A 17,122-nucleotide genomic window follows, 5' to 3' on the forward strand; every position below is an offset into this window, starting at 1 on the left:
GAGCTGGGCTCAAAATTATATGGATCAACATAATCAGGAGAGTCCCGAGGGGCTAGAGAGGTCTTATATCAAGAGAGCTGGAAACAGTGTCGAGGCAGCAAGGTGGGCCGGCGGCGTCCAGCAAACTGACATTACGGTATGGAGCAGGAGGGTAGGCAGTCCAACAGAGGGCCCCTAGTTAGCAGAGGGATAGGGACCAGGAGGGGAAGGTTTCATTGAAAGCGGAAAAGGGAGTAGAATGGGCCCCGGATGCTTTGGTGATACACCTGGGGGGCAACGAGTTGGGTAAGATAAAGTCCCTAGACCTCCTAAAGAGCATGGGGCGATGGAGTGACCCTCACAATAGAGGGTAAAACATCGTTCCAAGGTTGGCATGTAGAGGGGCAAGGAGTGGGGCTGGTATCGAGAGGGTTGCAGGAGGCATTGGAGCGTCTCAGATGGTAGAGGTCGCTGGGTGGGGCTTCGGTCCCCAGCTAGCAGGGGACCTCGAGTGGCGGGAGGAGATGGTGAGCAAGGTATGTAGGGTGATTTCAGAGGGCTAGGCATACTCGCCAGTAAATAGGCTGCACACCTGGCACCAGCTTGAAACGGCTGGGCCATACGGGAGGCGTGCCAAGCAAAAAGGGGTATGCGCATGGTAGCTGGTCCCCAGGTTGAGAAAGGTGGTGCGGCTTGCTGCGGCCTCCAAGGTGGGGCCGAGCACGCCCCCCGTGAGAAGGGGGTGCGGTTTGTTCCGGCGTAAAAGGTTGGGCCGGACACCCCCCCCCCCGTGCACGTACGGACGTGCAATTTTTAGGCCTTGCTCATCAACTCTCCATGTCCAGTGATCTCTGTTGTGTGTTTTAAGTGTGCCGTGATTTAATAAAAACTGTGACCGTTTGCCCAAAACAAATGCTTGGTCTAAGTTATTGCGTAGCGCAAGGTAAAAGCGGGGCCACCGGATAGTCGGCCTCTCCCCCTTAACGAAAATTCCCGCTGGATTTTCCCTTCGTTTGTAAATGGGGCCCTAGGCACCCTGCTAGCCAGCTAAGGCTAGCAGAAAAAAGCTCAGAGGGCGCCACCAAATGATTCCGGGGGCCTTACACGACCCCTGGGCCTGAGGTTCCCCACCCCTGGTATATACATAGAGTAGGAAGCAAAATCCTAGATTTCAACAGCGGGGGCTTTTACTGGTATACTCCTGCACAAGGAGGACACTAGCACCAGCCGGACAGCGTGAGCAAGTGCAGCGTTAGCTAAACACGACTTTTAGAGACGTCACATTGGAATTGGCAAGCAAATGACTCAGGAATATGTGGAAATGTAATGTGATGTAATGTGCTGTATTGTGCTGCGTCATGTGATGTGCTGAATTGCTGCTAGTGAGCCATAAAGAGCATGGACTCGGGAGTAGCCGCAAGGTGAGCACGAAGACCAGTGACATGATCAGCATAATGACAGTGGGCAGGGCAGAGTCTTGTCTTGTGAACACAACTGGGTGTCACCCAGGCAGGACTCACCCTCATTAGCCCCAAGGAGGAACATATCCGGGTGTCCCAAATGCAGCGGCAGGGTGCATAGGGGCTGAGCCCGTCCATGTGTACATACACCTGCGCATGACCGCAGCTCGGATGCCCTTGCAGATAGCGCCGGCCGCTAGCTGCGTACAGCTGGGTGTTCCACCCGGTCACAGCTGCTGGATGCCACTGACAGCTGCTGGGATCCGGCGTGTCCTCGCCTTCTCCAGGGATGATCAGTAAGGTGAAAGCAGCTGTATCCGGGCTGGTGGGGTCTCTGTCCAGCAAGCACAGCGCCCTGCCTGGCCCCGTGACTCCACCTGAGAAAGAGCCCCCAAGCGCAGTCACCGCCAAGCCGCAGCCCCCCTGCAGACCCGGCTTCCTGACGTTGTCACCGGAGGAATTACAGAAATCGGGTGATCACAATGGCCGGACAGTGCTGAGTCCAAAGACCCCCAGGGAGCTGCACTGGGGTACCGGTTATGCAGAGTGAGTACGCTGTCAGATAATAAAATATTAATATGCTGTATATAACCTGTACTGATACCAACTATACCTAGTGTATTGCTATCTCTGGATTTCATGAAAGTAATTTTAAAAGCCATTATATATACACAATTGTATGAATAATCTTAATATGTAGAACAGTAACTTCAAAATAACTATACATGTCAAATAAGTTTACAATTTTTTATCAACATAACACATCAATAAGGGGTATATTTATTATCATTTGCGGTCAGCCCCGAAAATAAACATTATTTATTGCCGCATTTCACCGCAATAAGGAATCTTTAAGCAGGGACCATTGGGGATCTTGTGAAAGGTAGCCCATAGGCTATTATAGGCTAACGCGGCAATGTCATCATCTCAAGATGGCATTAGTGGCTGGGGCCAAGCTGCTTGGTAAAGAAACCTACAGTCCCTCCTTGTTACATCTTGGGTATACTTAGGGCCCCATGTATTAATGAAGCTTAATACTAGCAGCATATTATGTTTAGTATCGCAGTGATACAAACAGCAGAGTAGCGACGGGCTACTCTATCATATGCATGCGCGACGGTCAGTCTGCGTATGTGCATGACTGATTAACCCGACGGGGACCCAGCCATGCCTGGAAGGCTTCGCTGAAGCCGGAAGGGCTGCTGCCGGGTCCCCATTGCCGGCAATCTAAAGATGGCGAGAGCGATGCAGTGACAAAAAGCGGTAAACTTAGATTACAGCTGTTTGGTAAATACAGAATGAATGACATAACCCCTTTAGCGAGTGCTAAAGGGGTTTTGCATCGTTGTTAAAAGCCCATAATATTTGCAAGTATCCCCCAAAAAGAGGTGTTTTGGGGGATATGCTGCAAATATACTTTGATAAATAAGCCCCAAAGACTGAAGTATCTCCTGAGCCCTTTTGGCTACTTTCAAGTAATATTATTAACCAATATCTAATTTTCAGTAAATTGCTAGTATGTTATAGGAATGTGGAAAGAAATTGGACACCAGAAAAAAATCCACACAACCATTGTGAGAACGGGATGTAGTGAATATACCTACACCCGGCATCCTGGCTGATGAAATCCTGGAGCCGGAATGCCACTACCTGGCCAGAAGACCGGCAGCGCAATACCGACAGTAGTTGTCATGCTGACGCCGGAATCCCGACTGCCCCCTGGGGGTGGGTTAGGGTTAAGCACCACTGGGGTGGGGTTAGGCACTAAGGGGGCAGGGTTAGGTTTAGGCACTAACCGGGAGGGTTAGGGTGCGGGGTGGGGAGGGTTAGTGTTAGTATGTAGGAACAGAGGGTTAGGGGGAGAAGTGGGGAGGGTTACCATACTTACCGGAACCTTGTCGGGATCCTTAGCATCAGGATGCCGCTGTCGGTATATTGACAGTAGGTGTCCTGACTGCCGGGATTTCATACCCATTCCGATGAGAACATACTGTACAAACCACACAGATGGTGCTGTGGTCATAATCAAACCCATGGCTCCAGTAACCACTGTGCCATCCATTGTCCCTTTTTTTATCAGTTTATTATCTGATAATATAAATAAGATTTTTAGGAAAAAAAGCTATTGTTTGTATTGATTCAAAATAATTAAATGTGAAGTGGTATATAAATTATAACAGAACTAAACCCACAACATCCACAAATATTTTGACATCTTGTGGTCCATAAGGTATCAACCGGTCCCTATAGATTTTGAATGCATGTTAGAACAGCCCGTTTCTTCAATCTTAATTTGATCACTGCACATTGTCATATTTTTGTGAAGTAACATAGCACATCCCCAAACCGCTGATTAACAGTAGCAATCTACAAAATCACAGTAAGAACTGATCTAAAGTCAATTATGCCACAGATTTGAGGACTAGGGTGTCTGTTTATTAAGCCTGAAACCATACGGAAACAACTGTTTCCATATGGTATAGGCATATTTCTTAATATTAGAGATATTTAACAAAAGTCTACTGCAGGAGATGTCAGAGGTATCTCCTGTGTAAGTTAAATGAAATCAGAATACAGCAGTCCCCATAATCCTCTATGGGTACTGGTTCAAATGATCAAGCTCAGAAAGCATAGCTTACGCCATCTTAAAATGGCGTTGGCATGTACAGCCTATGGGTTGAATATCGCTGGAGAAGGATCTTCCGATTCCTCAATGGCAGGCTCCATGTTCCTCCGTTGCCTCCTTAAGCTGGGTACACACTATACGATATGGGTACCCAGCGATACATCGAGCGACCTCCACGCCGACGGCCTGACATATCGGGGCGGCCGGTACACAGACGATCCTGTGCCCGACCACCTGATATGTCGGCCCCTGCCACATGGGGTTGTCATTCACGTCGTCAGGTTGAGCTTCATGTAGAGACCACCTGATGATGTGGCTGACAACCAAACGGGAGCGCGCAACAGCCGACATAATATGTACACACTAGACAATTTTGACGATCAGAATTTGGCCTATCGCCTGAGAAACTGTATAGTGTGTACCAGGCTTTACACTCATTTTCTTGTTTGCCCTGTGCATGCACAGTCAATATGTCGGGGCAAGCACATAACAGAAATGAGTTGTTTGATTAAATGAAACATAATTTGTCTCTTTGTGATGTGCAGCAATAAGAATTATGCTTTAAGGGGCAAAATGTGATGTAAATAGACCCCTAGATTGTTCAGTGGTCTTGTTGAACTGCTTATTTGCAAATGGTAATATACTTTGTTGTCATCTGATGACCTCATGCATATTCTGACGCAATCACCACCCAACCCAATTTTTTTGTCCAATACAATTAGATTTAGATTGGACTGGAAGGGCCTTATGTTTATCTTGTGAGATTTATGCACAGGCAGAATATCAGCATTAGCCTGTATTTCTAAAGTATCTATAATTTCAACAGCAAAACCAACTTGCTTTTGCTTTTTACATTATAGTCGTTTAAAAATAGGGTTTAACTTCCTGGAGTCGCACACCTGCCAGAATCCCGCAGGCTATTACCTAAGGCCCAATATCTGTTTTGGAGCTTGCACATCTACAGTATCATCCCAGTCTGTTTGCAAACTGCCAAATTGGCAACAGATTCTTAATATGCTACCAGGATGGCTTTAGATAAATAAACAGTTCTGTTAGTGTAAATTAATGCCATAATAGATGTACGTGTGAGACTAATACTAGCAAAGCATTTCTATAGGTATTGCAGTTTCTTAGTTGTCAGAACAGTATATACAGCAAAGTACTGTCTATTTTCATCACCACATTAAAGATTCCATGTGGAGACCTGGAAAACAAGCACAAAACGAGGCTGTAGAACTACTTGGTAGCCAAATGGTTATGGATTTTATTCCATCTAGGGCCTTATCTAGGTGGTGTTAGTAATACCCCTTTTCGGGAAAAAAAAAAAACTACATCAATCCAGGACACTGAGCATGAGTCGGAGCCTGATTTTACCCCTTTCACATCGGGTTATTTCCCAGGTCCACCGTGCCTGGGTCTTCCAGCGTTACAGTGGACACTTGGAGATTATGGGGTCTATGTACTAAGCAGTGATAAGAGACAGAGTGAAAAGTGACAAGGTGCCAGCCAATCAGCTCCCAACTGCCATCTCACAGGCTGTGTTTGAAAAATGACAGTTGGGAGCTGATTGGCTGGCACCTTATCACTTCCTTATCACTTTTCACTCTGTCTCCTAACACTGCTTAGTAAATAGACCCCTATGTCATCTCCAAGTTTGAGCCATGACCCAGGTCATCGTGACCCGGGTCGCGCCATTTACACTACACCCTTACCTGGGTCCTTACCGGGGTCAACCCTGGTGGCATCAAGGGATGGATTCCTGGGACCCTTTTACACAAATCCACGACACTTGTAGACCTGGCTGGAAAAGGGGTATAAGTTGTCAGCATGTTTGCATCAGTTTCCTCCCATGATCCAAAGACGTAATGGCAGGTTAATTGTCTGTCTGACGTCACTGAGCCTAGTGTTTTCCCTTGTAACATGGAATATACAGTAGATTGTAAGCTCCACTGGGGCACGGACTGATATTAATGATTAAATATTTTCTGTAAAGTGCTGTGTAATATGTAGGTACTATAGAAATAACTGGTAATAATAACTAAACAACTGGATAGTTGCCAACAAATAAAAATAACTTTGTGGTGCTCTTCACTACTTGGTAGATGTATCTGATCATTTATTTATTTATTACCAGTTATTTATATAGCGCACACATATTCCGCAGCGCTTTACAGAGAATATTTTGGCCAGTCACATCAGTCCCTGCCCCAATCTATGGGGGTCATTCAGACCCACTCGCGAGCGGCAGTACGCTCGCAAGTGGGTCGATGGTCCCCACTGCGCATGCGCACGACGGAGGGAGCTCCGTCGTGCGCATGCGCGAGACCTGGCGAGCGAAGGACTTTCCATCGCTCCGGGTCTCGCACCAAAGGGGGCGTGCTGTCGATGTTGATTGACAGCACGCCCCCTTTGGTGGGCATGCCTACCGTCTGAAGCCGGCCCCACTGACATCACTGATAGAGCCAAAATCACTGTGGTGCAAAATCACTCCTGGCCTTGCGGTTGAGAAACCCGACCACAGGGTTTCACTCGCAAGTCCGATGGTCGCGATGGTCAAGACCATCGCGACCATTTTGTTGGACGCTCGTATATGCTGTGGGTGGTGACTCACAGCTATACGAGCGTCCAGGAGGACGCTCCATTTTAATGGAGGTGGGCCCTGATTCAGAGCGAGCGCTCTGGTCAGAGCATCCGGCTCTGAATCAGGGCCTATGTTCCCTATCACATGCTCACACACATACACACTAGGGGTAATTTATGTTTGGAGCCAATTAACCTACCAGTATATTTTTGGAGTGTGAGAGGAAACCGGTGCATCTGCAGGAAACCCACGCAAGCACAGGGAGAATATACAAACTCCACACAGGTAGGGCCGTGGTGGGAATCGAACCAACGACCTCAGTGCTGTGAGGCAGTAACGCTAACCATTACACCGTCTGTGCTGCCGTCATGTGACCTGTGTAGTTTCTGTGCAGTACTGTCTAGATATACCTTTTTGTGGTGCAATTCCTATTATGAGATGTTAGATGAGGTTGACCATGGAATAATTAATTTTTAGTTTGTATACTCCTATTCAATTAATACAGCATATAAAGCATGATAAAAAAAATGATAGATAGAATAGTATATACAGTAGATGCAGCTGGTCAGTATTGAAAATATGTTTTCATGATTTGGGGTTTTAATTCACTATCAATAAAGTGATTTGGAAGTAGTATAAAGCCAAAATAACTCCAGCAACTTTACTATACTATGCATCAGGGATGGGGAACCTCAGGAATCATTTGGTCTGGCCCTCAGAGCTTTTTTCTGCTAGCCTCATCTGGCTAGCAGTATGCCTAGAATGGCACCCTGCAGCCAGAATCTATAGGTAGTCCCGCCTGGACCATCCTTAGGGCGCTTCAGACGGTCACACTGATGCCCTTACAGCTCCCTGGAACATCCTCTGGATGATCTGGGCATTGCTGTAATCACCGGTGACATCACACTGAGGGAACGTGGCCTGCTCCAGGCCCACGAATAATGTTATATAGATCAAAATGGCCCTCAGCAGAAAAAAGGTTCCCCACCCCTGCTATACATAATTGAGGTTATCCTGTTATTGTGATCATAGAAATGATCCTTTTACAAGGGCTTTCCACATCAGATTATTTTAATTTTCTGGTTCATACTGTCCAGCAACTTTTACTAAACACATTTCTTTTCCTTTCAAACTATTTTCTGTTATGTATTAACTTGATTAAGCAGAGTTGTTTGTTTTACCTGCCCCAGGGGATAAACCTGATCTGACCTATCTGCATTGAATACAGTTGTATCCATGGAAAATCATATTGTATATGACTTGATATAAAGACATACCTTAAAACCACATACAGAAGGTAGAAAGAAAAGCAATACAGTTAGTAAAAGTAGCAGGAAGTCATGTACAAAGCAATAAATTAGTGTGGTCTAGCTTGGAAGACCTATTTAAATATATTTTCCCTTGCATCATCATATTTATAGAGACTGCAGAAGTGATTGTTTGCATGTTCATACATGACAGAAAAATGCTATAAGACAAGGGTCTTTATTTATGAAGCAGTGGCTTTTGTAAATGGCTGCTTCCTGGCGGGTTGAAGGTGAAAATTTAACACGGCATCCACAGTCAGTGTAAAGACCGGCGTGACTGTGGGTGCTGTTTTAAATTTTCACCTGCAACCCACCGAGAAACAGCGGGTTGCCTCTTCGTAAATAAAGCCTGTGGTATAAACAGGCAAGAATCTTATACTGGATAGATACTTGTCGATGTATTGTACGTTTGATCAAAGAACAATATATAGTGAATGCATTGCAGGGTGTGTACACCCGATATATCTGTGAACGATGTTGTTCAGACATATCAGGTCGGCCCTGCAGCACAGCCGATGCCATCTGCATGTGTGTACGGGTGACCACCCGTATACTTGCTGCAGGGACAACTGACACTGACATAACAACTGCTCGGTAAAATTGAAATGCTGCCCAGTCGTAATGTCAGCTTAGACATATCGACCAACCGATTGGTGAGATATTTTAGCTTACCAATAGGCCTTCCGGATGCAGATCGGTCTACTGACTGATCATCGTTCTAGTGTGTACCAGCATTTCAAGACGCCGGGCATTTCACCCTCGCCGGGATATGACAGTCGGGAAGCCGGCTGTCGGTATAATGTCAGCCGGCTTCCCGATTGCATCCCGGGATGAGGAATACACTAAATATGTAATGTATATGTAGTGGGGTTAACAGTACCAAAATTTGAACCTGTTTTACTGACATACAGGCCCGTATTCAATTAGGGAGTGAAAAGTCCATGCTGGACTTTTTGCTCCACATCGGAGCTTTTTCTGGGGATAAAGTATCGGTCGTGCGCCCGCTTTATCCCCGTATTCAATTTAAAATGAGCAAAAACGGGACCCGGCGAATTGGGATCTACGAAAAAAACAGGAATTTTTGGGAAATGTGCCTGGGACACCCGCCTAAAGATGTCCAGATGTGGGGGATCGCTATGGGTACCCCCATTTTTACCTGCAGAAGAAAGTCAGATTTTTAAATAGCTGCGGCAGGTGTTTTTTTCCCAACATTGAAGAAGTGATGCAGAAGAGCACTTAGGTTTTTTTTATCGTTTTTTTAAGTGGTCCCATCAAATGTGGGGTACATGAAACTGGGTACTAGCATATTTTTAAGTCCCTAAAATCATTTTTTTAAAATTCAGCAAAAATGCACCTGCCGCTAATAGCCTATTCTAGAAAACACCTGCCGCATACTTACAGAATAGCCCTGAACCTATTTCCCTATTTTTAAACACTTTCCCCCTTTTTTTTTTTTTTTTTTTTTCACCCTAAATTATTTAATTCATTTTTTTGGGGTGTCACTATTTTTTTTTTTTTACTTTTTTTTGACAGTTTATTTTTAATGACATTCCTAGGGGTGCAGGCTATTTTTTTTTTAGCCTGCACCCCTAAACCCCAATTCTGCACTTTTTTTTCGCCATGTAAAACATGAAAAGTTATCCCCGTTTTTTTTTCAAAGACTTTTCGAACCTGCAACAAGTCTTTGAAATTGAATACGGGGATAATTGAAATAGGCGAAAATGATGTCATCGGCGATAAATAATCGCCGATTCCGACTTTTTGCAGCCTAATTGAATATCCCCCATAATGTTCCAGATATAATTTTCACAGGCCAGTTGTATAAACATTTTTTTTTATTTTTTTTTTGCTGCATTCAAAACGACTTTCAATTGATACACATCCAAAATTGATTGTTGTGGAAGCCAGGAGTGCCACTTGGCAGAAGTGCTGCTAAAGCTTTCCATTGTCCTTCAGATTGCAGCAGTGAGCCAAACTATCTCTGAAGCATGATCTTGCAGCAATCCAGAATGCCACAGTGACCCAAAATGTTGCTGGTTACCAGTATGTCACAGAGTGTCAGATAGCAAATGACATGCACTGACATACATTAACATTACTTTTAAAGAGCATGTAAGGCCATTTCTGAAATGATTACATACCAAAGGCTGTGCATTATGGAGCTAAATAGTATTATTTAAATAACCAAATGGCTTATAAAAAAAAAAAAGAATATATTTATCTACAGTAGGCTGCCATATTAGAATACAGTTGCCTTGCTAACAAACAAAGGGCCTGATTCAGACCCACTCGCGAGCGGCTGTCCGCTCGCAAGTGGGTCGATGTTCTGGACTGAGCATGCGCACGACGGAGGGAGCTCCGTCGTGCGCATGCGCCAGACGCGACGAGCGAAGGAAAGTCCTTCGCTCGTTGTGTCTGATCAAAGGGGGCGTGCTGTCGATGTTGATTGACAGCACACCCCCTTTGGTGGGCGTGCCGGGGGCGTGCCTCCCTGACGGGGGCGTTCCCACGGGAACGCCTCCCGTCAGAAGCCGGCCCACTGACATCACTAGTGATGTCAGTGGGAGTGATTTTGGCTCTGATAGAGCCAAAATCACTCCGGAGCTTGCAGTTGAAAGCCTCAACCGCAGGCTCCGGCTCGCAGTTTCGATGGTCGCGATGGTCACGACCATCGCGGCCATCAAACTGCACGCTCGTATAGCCTGTGGGTGGTGACCCACAGCTATACGAGCGTCCAGGAGGACGCTCCATTCTCATGGAGGCCAGCCCTCATTCAGAGCGTGCGTTCTGCTCAGAGCGTACGGCTCTGAATGAGGGCCAAAGAGCGGGATGCATCAAATAACTTTTTCAGAGGTTTGTCCGCTTACCGCATATGTACCAAGCTATTCTGGGGCTTGAATGATATGCCCAGTAGAAGCCTATGGGCTTCTATTCACAAAATGCTGTGAAAGGGATCCCTCCAAGTACCCCCCGCAGCGTGTGTGTCACGTGTCATAAACCCAGAAGTCCTTCTATCGCAAAGGAGAGCTCTTACCGGGAGAGCTGTGCTTTGTGATTTTATACCGGCATTACTTGCACATGCATGTGATGAGTGGCGAGATGCATTGTATGCAAAATCATCATGCATCCCGCTCAAAGTGAGTTACCGTTTGGCAGACGCCATCACCAAACTGTTCTAAAGGTGTGTTAGGGGCTTCAGCTGTCTGTTTTGGAGGGTGTAGGTAATATACTTTTTAACAAAACTGCAGTGGACAGCGAGCTTAACAATTTGTTCTCATTTCATAACAGATTCCTTTTTTTTTTTTATTATTCTTTTTTATTGAATCATAGACATATACGCAAACAATTCAATTCAACAATAGGTCAAAAAAAATGTTTGTGAGTAAAGAACATATATTTTCTATTTGATTTAACAAAATGTCAAGATGTATATAATGCAATACATAAATATCATTATATTAAGAATGTAAATAATATAAATAGTATAAATAATATAGGTAATATAGTTGAAGGGTGCATCGTGTGGGATATCACCACTGAATCACTGGGGGATCATTGTCAAGTAAACGTAAAAGGTACCACGAGCAAGAGGAAAAACATTTAGTGAGAAGTTGTTGAGTAACTAAAGGAAGTGTGGAAATATAGCTCTCCCATAATTCTATCTACCCTGGATTCCTTATCCAAGGAAGTCTCCACCCAATCCATTTGGAACAGATAAAATATCTTCTCTTTAAATAATGAGAAGGGGGGTGTACTTGGCTGATTCCAAACCTGTAAGATGGTTTTCTTGGCGGCAGCGCTGACTGCCAACAGCAATTTGCGGCAACCTTTTGTAATACGTTGATCTTGGGGGAATATACCCAATATTGCCCATAGGGGATCAAATGGCACAAAATTAACTAAGTTATCGATAGCAAATTTGCGAACCCTTAGCCAAAATACTCTGACTAGGGGGCAGGACCACAGACAATGAAAAATATCTGCATTATCCTCCCCACAGCGGCGACATGTGTGTGAAGTCGAAGATCCCATCAGGAAACTACGATGTGGGCTAATATGTTCTGTGGTAGACATTAAGAAATAATTCTGTGATATGAGCTGGCAGAAATAAGTCGACAAGAATCATATAAATTCTTGAGTAGTATATCAGGTGTGAGTTGAGGGAATTGACGTGTCCATAGAGGCAGACCTGTTTGAAGAGTGTCATATTCTAAGCTATCTTGTAAAAATAAATAGTGGTGTGATATCGCTTTACATGTGGGTGGGGGGACAGATAATAATGCATCTAGATTGTTGACCCAATCTTTTTCTGAAAAATATTTTGTGACTTGTCTTATATAGTGTTGTACTTGGAAGTAGGCAAAAGGAAAACAGGATAAAAATGTAAATTTTTCTACCGCCTCATGGAACGTGAGAGGACCCCTAAGATCAGAATCTACCAGACATCGTATAGATTGAACACCCCGGGCTGCCCACATTGAGAAAGGGAAAGTGGCATTCCCGTCTTGAAATTCTGGGTTTCGGTATAGAGATACATACAAAGTTTTATGAGCGTTCAATCCCCTTTTGTATCTTAGTATGTGCCACATCCTACGTGTGGTCCATAAAAGAGGGTTGGCTTTTTGATCTAAGGTAACTTCACAGTCATGAAGATGTAAGAATGAGAGTAAATTATAATTTGTTAAAAAATTTTCTTCCAGGGCTAGTTCAGTGTAAACCGATGTGCCATTCAGCCAATCTCGTAAATGGCGTACTAAAGCGGAATGGTTATAGTGAACAATATTTGGGAAGTTAATTCCTCCGTTAGATTTGCATTGTTGGAGCCGAATCAGGCCAATTCTACTTCTTTTATTATTCCAAATAAATTTAACAAACGCTGTGTTAAGTTTTTTAATGTCTTCTTGAGACAGTAGTAATGGTAGGGATTGGAATAAATAAATTAATCGTGGGATCGCTATCTTTTTTATGCAAATTCGCCCTTCGCAAGTAGGAGAGCCGGAGATGCCCCCAACCATTCAGAACCCCAAACAAATTTTTAATAGCCTTAGATATATTGGTATGATAGATAGATGAGGGATTCTTAGTTATCTGAACTCCCAAATATGTAAAACATCCCTTTGCCCATGCATAACAGATATCTTAACATTTATATTTGGTGGTTTAGCTGTTATGTCATTGTACATTTAGCTTTTACTGGCCCATTGCGAAATAAATATGTTTTATTCAGGGGCGTTTTCTAGAGAGGAGGGGGCCCGTGTGCAGTCTCCGACATGGGCCCCCTCCTCTCCGCCCGGCGGCCGGCAGCGCACTGAGCTGTGCGCAGCTAGCGCCGGAGTTATAGACTCTGGGTACTAGAGTGTGCCCAGAGTCTATAGTGTATGCACAGGTAACCGGGAAAATGGCCCCGGTGGGCATTTTCCCTGTACTGCGCATGCGCAAACGACGGGAAAATGGCCGCCGCGGCCATTTTCCAGTCGTTTTACAGCGCCGGACGCCCGCGCCGACGTGGGACTCCAGAGAGGTAAGTATTATGGGTGCAGGGTGTGCGGTGCGGGGCCCCCCTGGACCCAGGGGCCTGTGTTCCCCGAACACCCTGCACCCATTATAGATACGCCCCTGGTTTTATTCCTGTGTGCTTTAATATGCTTTTTTAAAACATTTTAACAGCTGACGCAACCTTTGGTTCTTAATTGGGGGAAGGTATATATGTACCGTGACATCTAAACTAACAACAACCCTGGAGTTGCTTTTCTTGATTTTATCTAGTGAGACGTCTCGGTCACTTTGCAGAGGAATACAGAGCGAGCCTTAGCAATAGAGGAACAAGTTCAACTGAGAAAGGAATCTGGGCCTCCTAGCCTACAGTCACAAGACAGAATGTGTAATGACTAGTAAAGCAATAGTTTCATCTCCTACCCACAAAGGAAGTCTGACAGAGTTTCTTAGCACGGCATTTACTACACACATTGTTATGGTAGATTGTGTTATTATACATTCTATTTCTTACTTATTTTGTAAGCTTGGCCTTGTAATCTAGGCATATACAATACAATGGCCTCTGTTTAGGTGTCATTTTTATCACATGTTTGGAAACTTTATAAACTATCAAGGCACACATAATGCCAAACCAAACATAATCTAAGTGTCAGTACAGCTAAGGCTGCCGAGAGTCAGTTTGGGCCCCAGTACAACTTCTTCTTGGGGCCCCTTCATATTCCCTCCACAACCAAAGACAGCAAAACTAAAGTTTGACTTGATATTGTGAAGTATAATGGTTAACTTGGAACTCTGTATGTTCTGCATATGGGCTGGTCAGCTCCTTCTCCCATGATACCATAATGACTTGTCTACCACATCATTTCACAAGCCAGTGACATGTGTGACTCATGAATATCACGTGACTCACGTGTGGGCTGCAGCTCATGTCTTGAAATGGCTACCTGACTTCCTGTTTCCCAAAGTAATGATGGGTACACACTACACGATATGCTCCCTGAGCGATATCGTGTAGTGTGTCCCCGGCAGGCTGTGCTCAATGTCGTTTATGACATTGAGCACAGCCGCTGAACGATATCATTAATGATATCGTTCAGCGCCGGGCTCCCTCCCCCATTCTCTGACATGCAGCAACCTGACGAGATCGTCAGGTTGGCCTGCATGTCAGCCCGATGAACGATAATGACGAACGACCCGCGGGAACGCGCGTCGTCGTTATCGTTCATCTTTCTACTTCAGGGTCCATAGGGTATCCACAGGATACCTTGGGGGTATAGGTGTGACGTCAGTCGCAGGGCACCAAAGAGTTAAGCTTTCAGCCTCCCAGGATGCACTAGGTCCCCCTCCTATACCCCGCCCCCGAGCCAAGGCACCTCAGTTTAGTTTGGTGCCCGGCCGGAGTCGGGTGCACCTGTTGGAGTGGGGGCTAGAAGAGCCCCTGAAGCTTTTTCTTCATGCTGCTGTGGCTGCACATCTGGTTGAACAGCATGGACAGTCAGTCCTGACGTCCATGCTGTCTTCCCTACACCCCGCCGGTACCAGAACGCCGGTAATGATCCGGGGATGCTGGTGGGCATCTGGGGTCACAGCTAGCGGTGACCCCAGATGTTCCGGACCATGGCCGGATTCAAGGGGGACAGAGGTAAGCAGCGGGGTCCCGCGGTGGGTTCCCGCTGATCACATGGTCCTAAGTCCCCAGGCAGGGGGCTCCCTGGGGACTGGCTGCAGCGTGGAGCCAGGCGACCAACCTGCGCTTCCACTACCCCCTGGGACAGCGGACCGCAGCAGAGCGGTAGCGCTGCGGCGTCCCAGGGGTTAAATGCATGCCAGGGGAGCGCGCCTTCCCTGTCTCACAGCCGGCGCCTCCCCCACTGCACACAGCCCTCTCTGCACTGTGCTGACTGGCCCTGTGTCAGCGCTCCTCCCCCAGGCCAGCCTTCTCTCTGCTCCTCGGCGGCCATCTTTTCAGAAGCATGGTGAACGCTGCTGGAAGCCTGCATTGGAAGCATCGTGGTCTGGGTCCCCCCGCATACCTCTCCTCCGCTGTGGTCAGGTCTGTGTATGCAGCGCTGTGTCCTACCAGGCCCTGTGTCTGTGTAGTTGAGTGATCAGCGCTGTTAGTGCAGGAATTGATTTTCTTTGCATTGTATGTGACTGTGCTAGCGCTGCTGCCTGTAACTTTTCTTCACAAGACTGTCAGCTTTATTACTGTCCCTGTTCTTTCTGCTAAGCCCTTGCGGTGCGGTGCGGTGCTGCAGGGTGGTCTCTCGCCTATTTAATATATAATTGGTGAGAGAGGTCACATACGTGGTGCCATCATGTCTGAAAGTGATTTTCCCCTCCGGCTACAGTGTACCACGTGTATAGTACCGTTAGCGGAGGGGGAGGGTAGCGCGGAGGGCCTTTGCCGGCAGTGTTTGTCCATGGCGCGGCCTCTTACGGTTACAGCACCGGTACAGGAGCCGCCCTGGGCTTGTTTCGCTCAGGCGCTAACAGCTTTAGTGGGCCAGTTAGCTCCGCAGCCCGCGTTTACTCCGATGGGTTTGTCCCAGCAGTCTGTGGTGTCGTCACCCATGCAGGGTTTCCCACGACAATTGGTGGTACCCCACAGTCTCCCTATTTCCCCGCTCCCGGTTTCTCAGGAGCCAGCGTGGGTTAACTCCCTGACGAGTTCTGTACAGCACTTGTTGGATGTGTTGCAAGGGGAGTCTGTGATGCGGCCTCATAAACGGCCGGTGGCGTCTCTGTCCGCTCCTTATGAGGATGACGAAGGGACGTCTGATGATGTCCAAAGTATATATTCCTGGACTTATTCGGGCGGTCTGCACAGCCTTGGTGATTGAGGACGAAGTTCCCCCAGCGGCTAAGTCTAAGTATGCCTTTTTCAAAGACGTGAAGGGCGATGCCACAGTCTTTCCTCTTTCGGGTCAGTTGGTGGACCATTTAGAGGAGGCGTGGAAACAGCCTGGCAAAAGATACCAGCCGCAGAGACGCCTGGCGGTGGCTTATCCGTTCGCGGATAATATTTTTTTGCTAAGTGGGAATCCCCTCCACAGGTGGATTTTCACGTGACCCGTCTTGTCCGTAGTGCCACATTGCCGATGCCATCCATGTCCTCCCTTAAGGATGCTACGGACCGCAAGGTGGAAATCTGCCTGAAGTCCGCTTATTCCCTTGCAGGGGGGGCAGCACGGCCGGCTATGGCCATTTGCTGGGTTGCCAGAGCGATGGAGCGCTGGGCGGATTCATTAGAGGCTTCTTTTGATTCCGACTGTCCGGCCGAACAGGCGGAGTTGATTGGCAATCTCCGTGATTCGGCCACCTACATCAACGAGGCGGCTCTAGACATTAGTACTCTGGTGTCTAGAATTTCTTCAGCAGCGGTAGCTGCTCGTCGCACCTTGTGGCTGCGATCCTGGAAGGCGGACGCAGATTCCAAAAAGGGTCTGGAAGCGTTGCCATTTACCGGAGAAGTTCTCTTCGGTCCGGATCTGGATAAGATTGTGGCCACGCTGGCGGCAGCCAATTCGGCTTGTCTCCCGTCGGCCGCTGCTCCTTCTGGTTCTGGACCATCGTCCTTTCGGTCATCTAGGGCCCAGGGCAGGCCCAAACCACAGTCGTTTCCTCGTCAGGCTGGCCCTAGGAAATCGGTCAAGCCCCGGAAGCAGGCATG

General features: G+C 46.7%; 1 protein-coding gene across 2 annotated transcripts in view; it reads left to right on the forward strand.

Moving 5' to 3' along the window:
* Positions 1–1,263: 1,263 nt before the first annotated feature.
* The window catches only part of PPM1J (protein phosphatase, Mg2+/Mn2+ dependent 1J), a 116,059-nt gene continuing 100,200 nt past the window's right edge, over positions 1,264–17,122 (forward strand). Inside the window, exon 1 of one of the 2 annotated variants that reach the window (XM_088475409.1) lies at positions 1,264–1,985. In XM_088475409.1, the coding sequence (XP_088331535.1) occupies positions 1,729–1,985 (257 nt within the window). In that variant the 5' untranslated portion in view covers positions 1,264–1,728. The remainder of the gene's footprint in view (positions 1,986–17,122) is intronic. The other variant, XM_088475408.1, reaches the window with a different exon arrangement.

Source organism: Taudactylus pleione, unplaced genomic scaffold (assembly GCF_031769625.1).
Source record: "Taudactylus pleione unplaced genomic scaffold, aTauple2 ptg000172l, whole genome shotgun sequence".
NCBI lineage: Eukaryota > Metazoa > Chordata > Amphibia > Anura > Myobatrachidae > Taudactylus > Taudactylus pleione.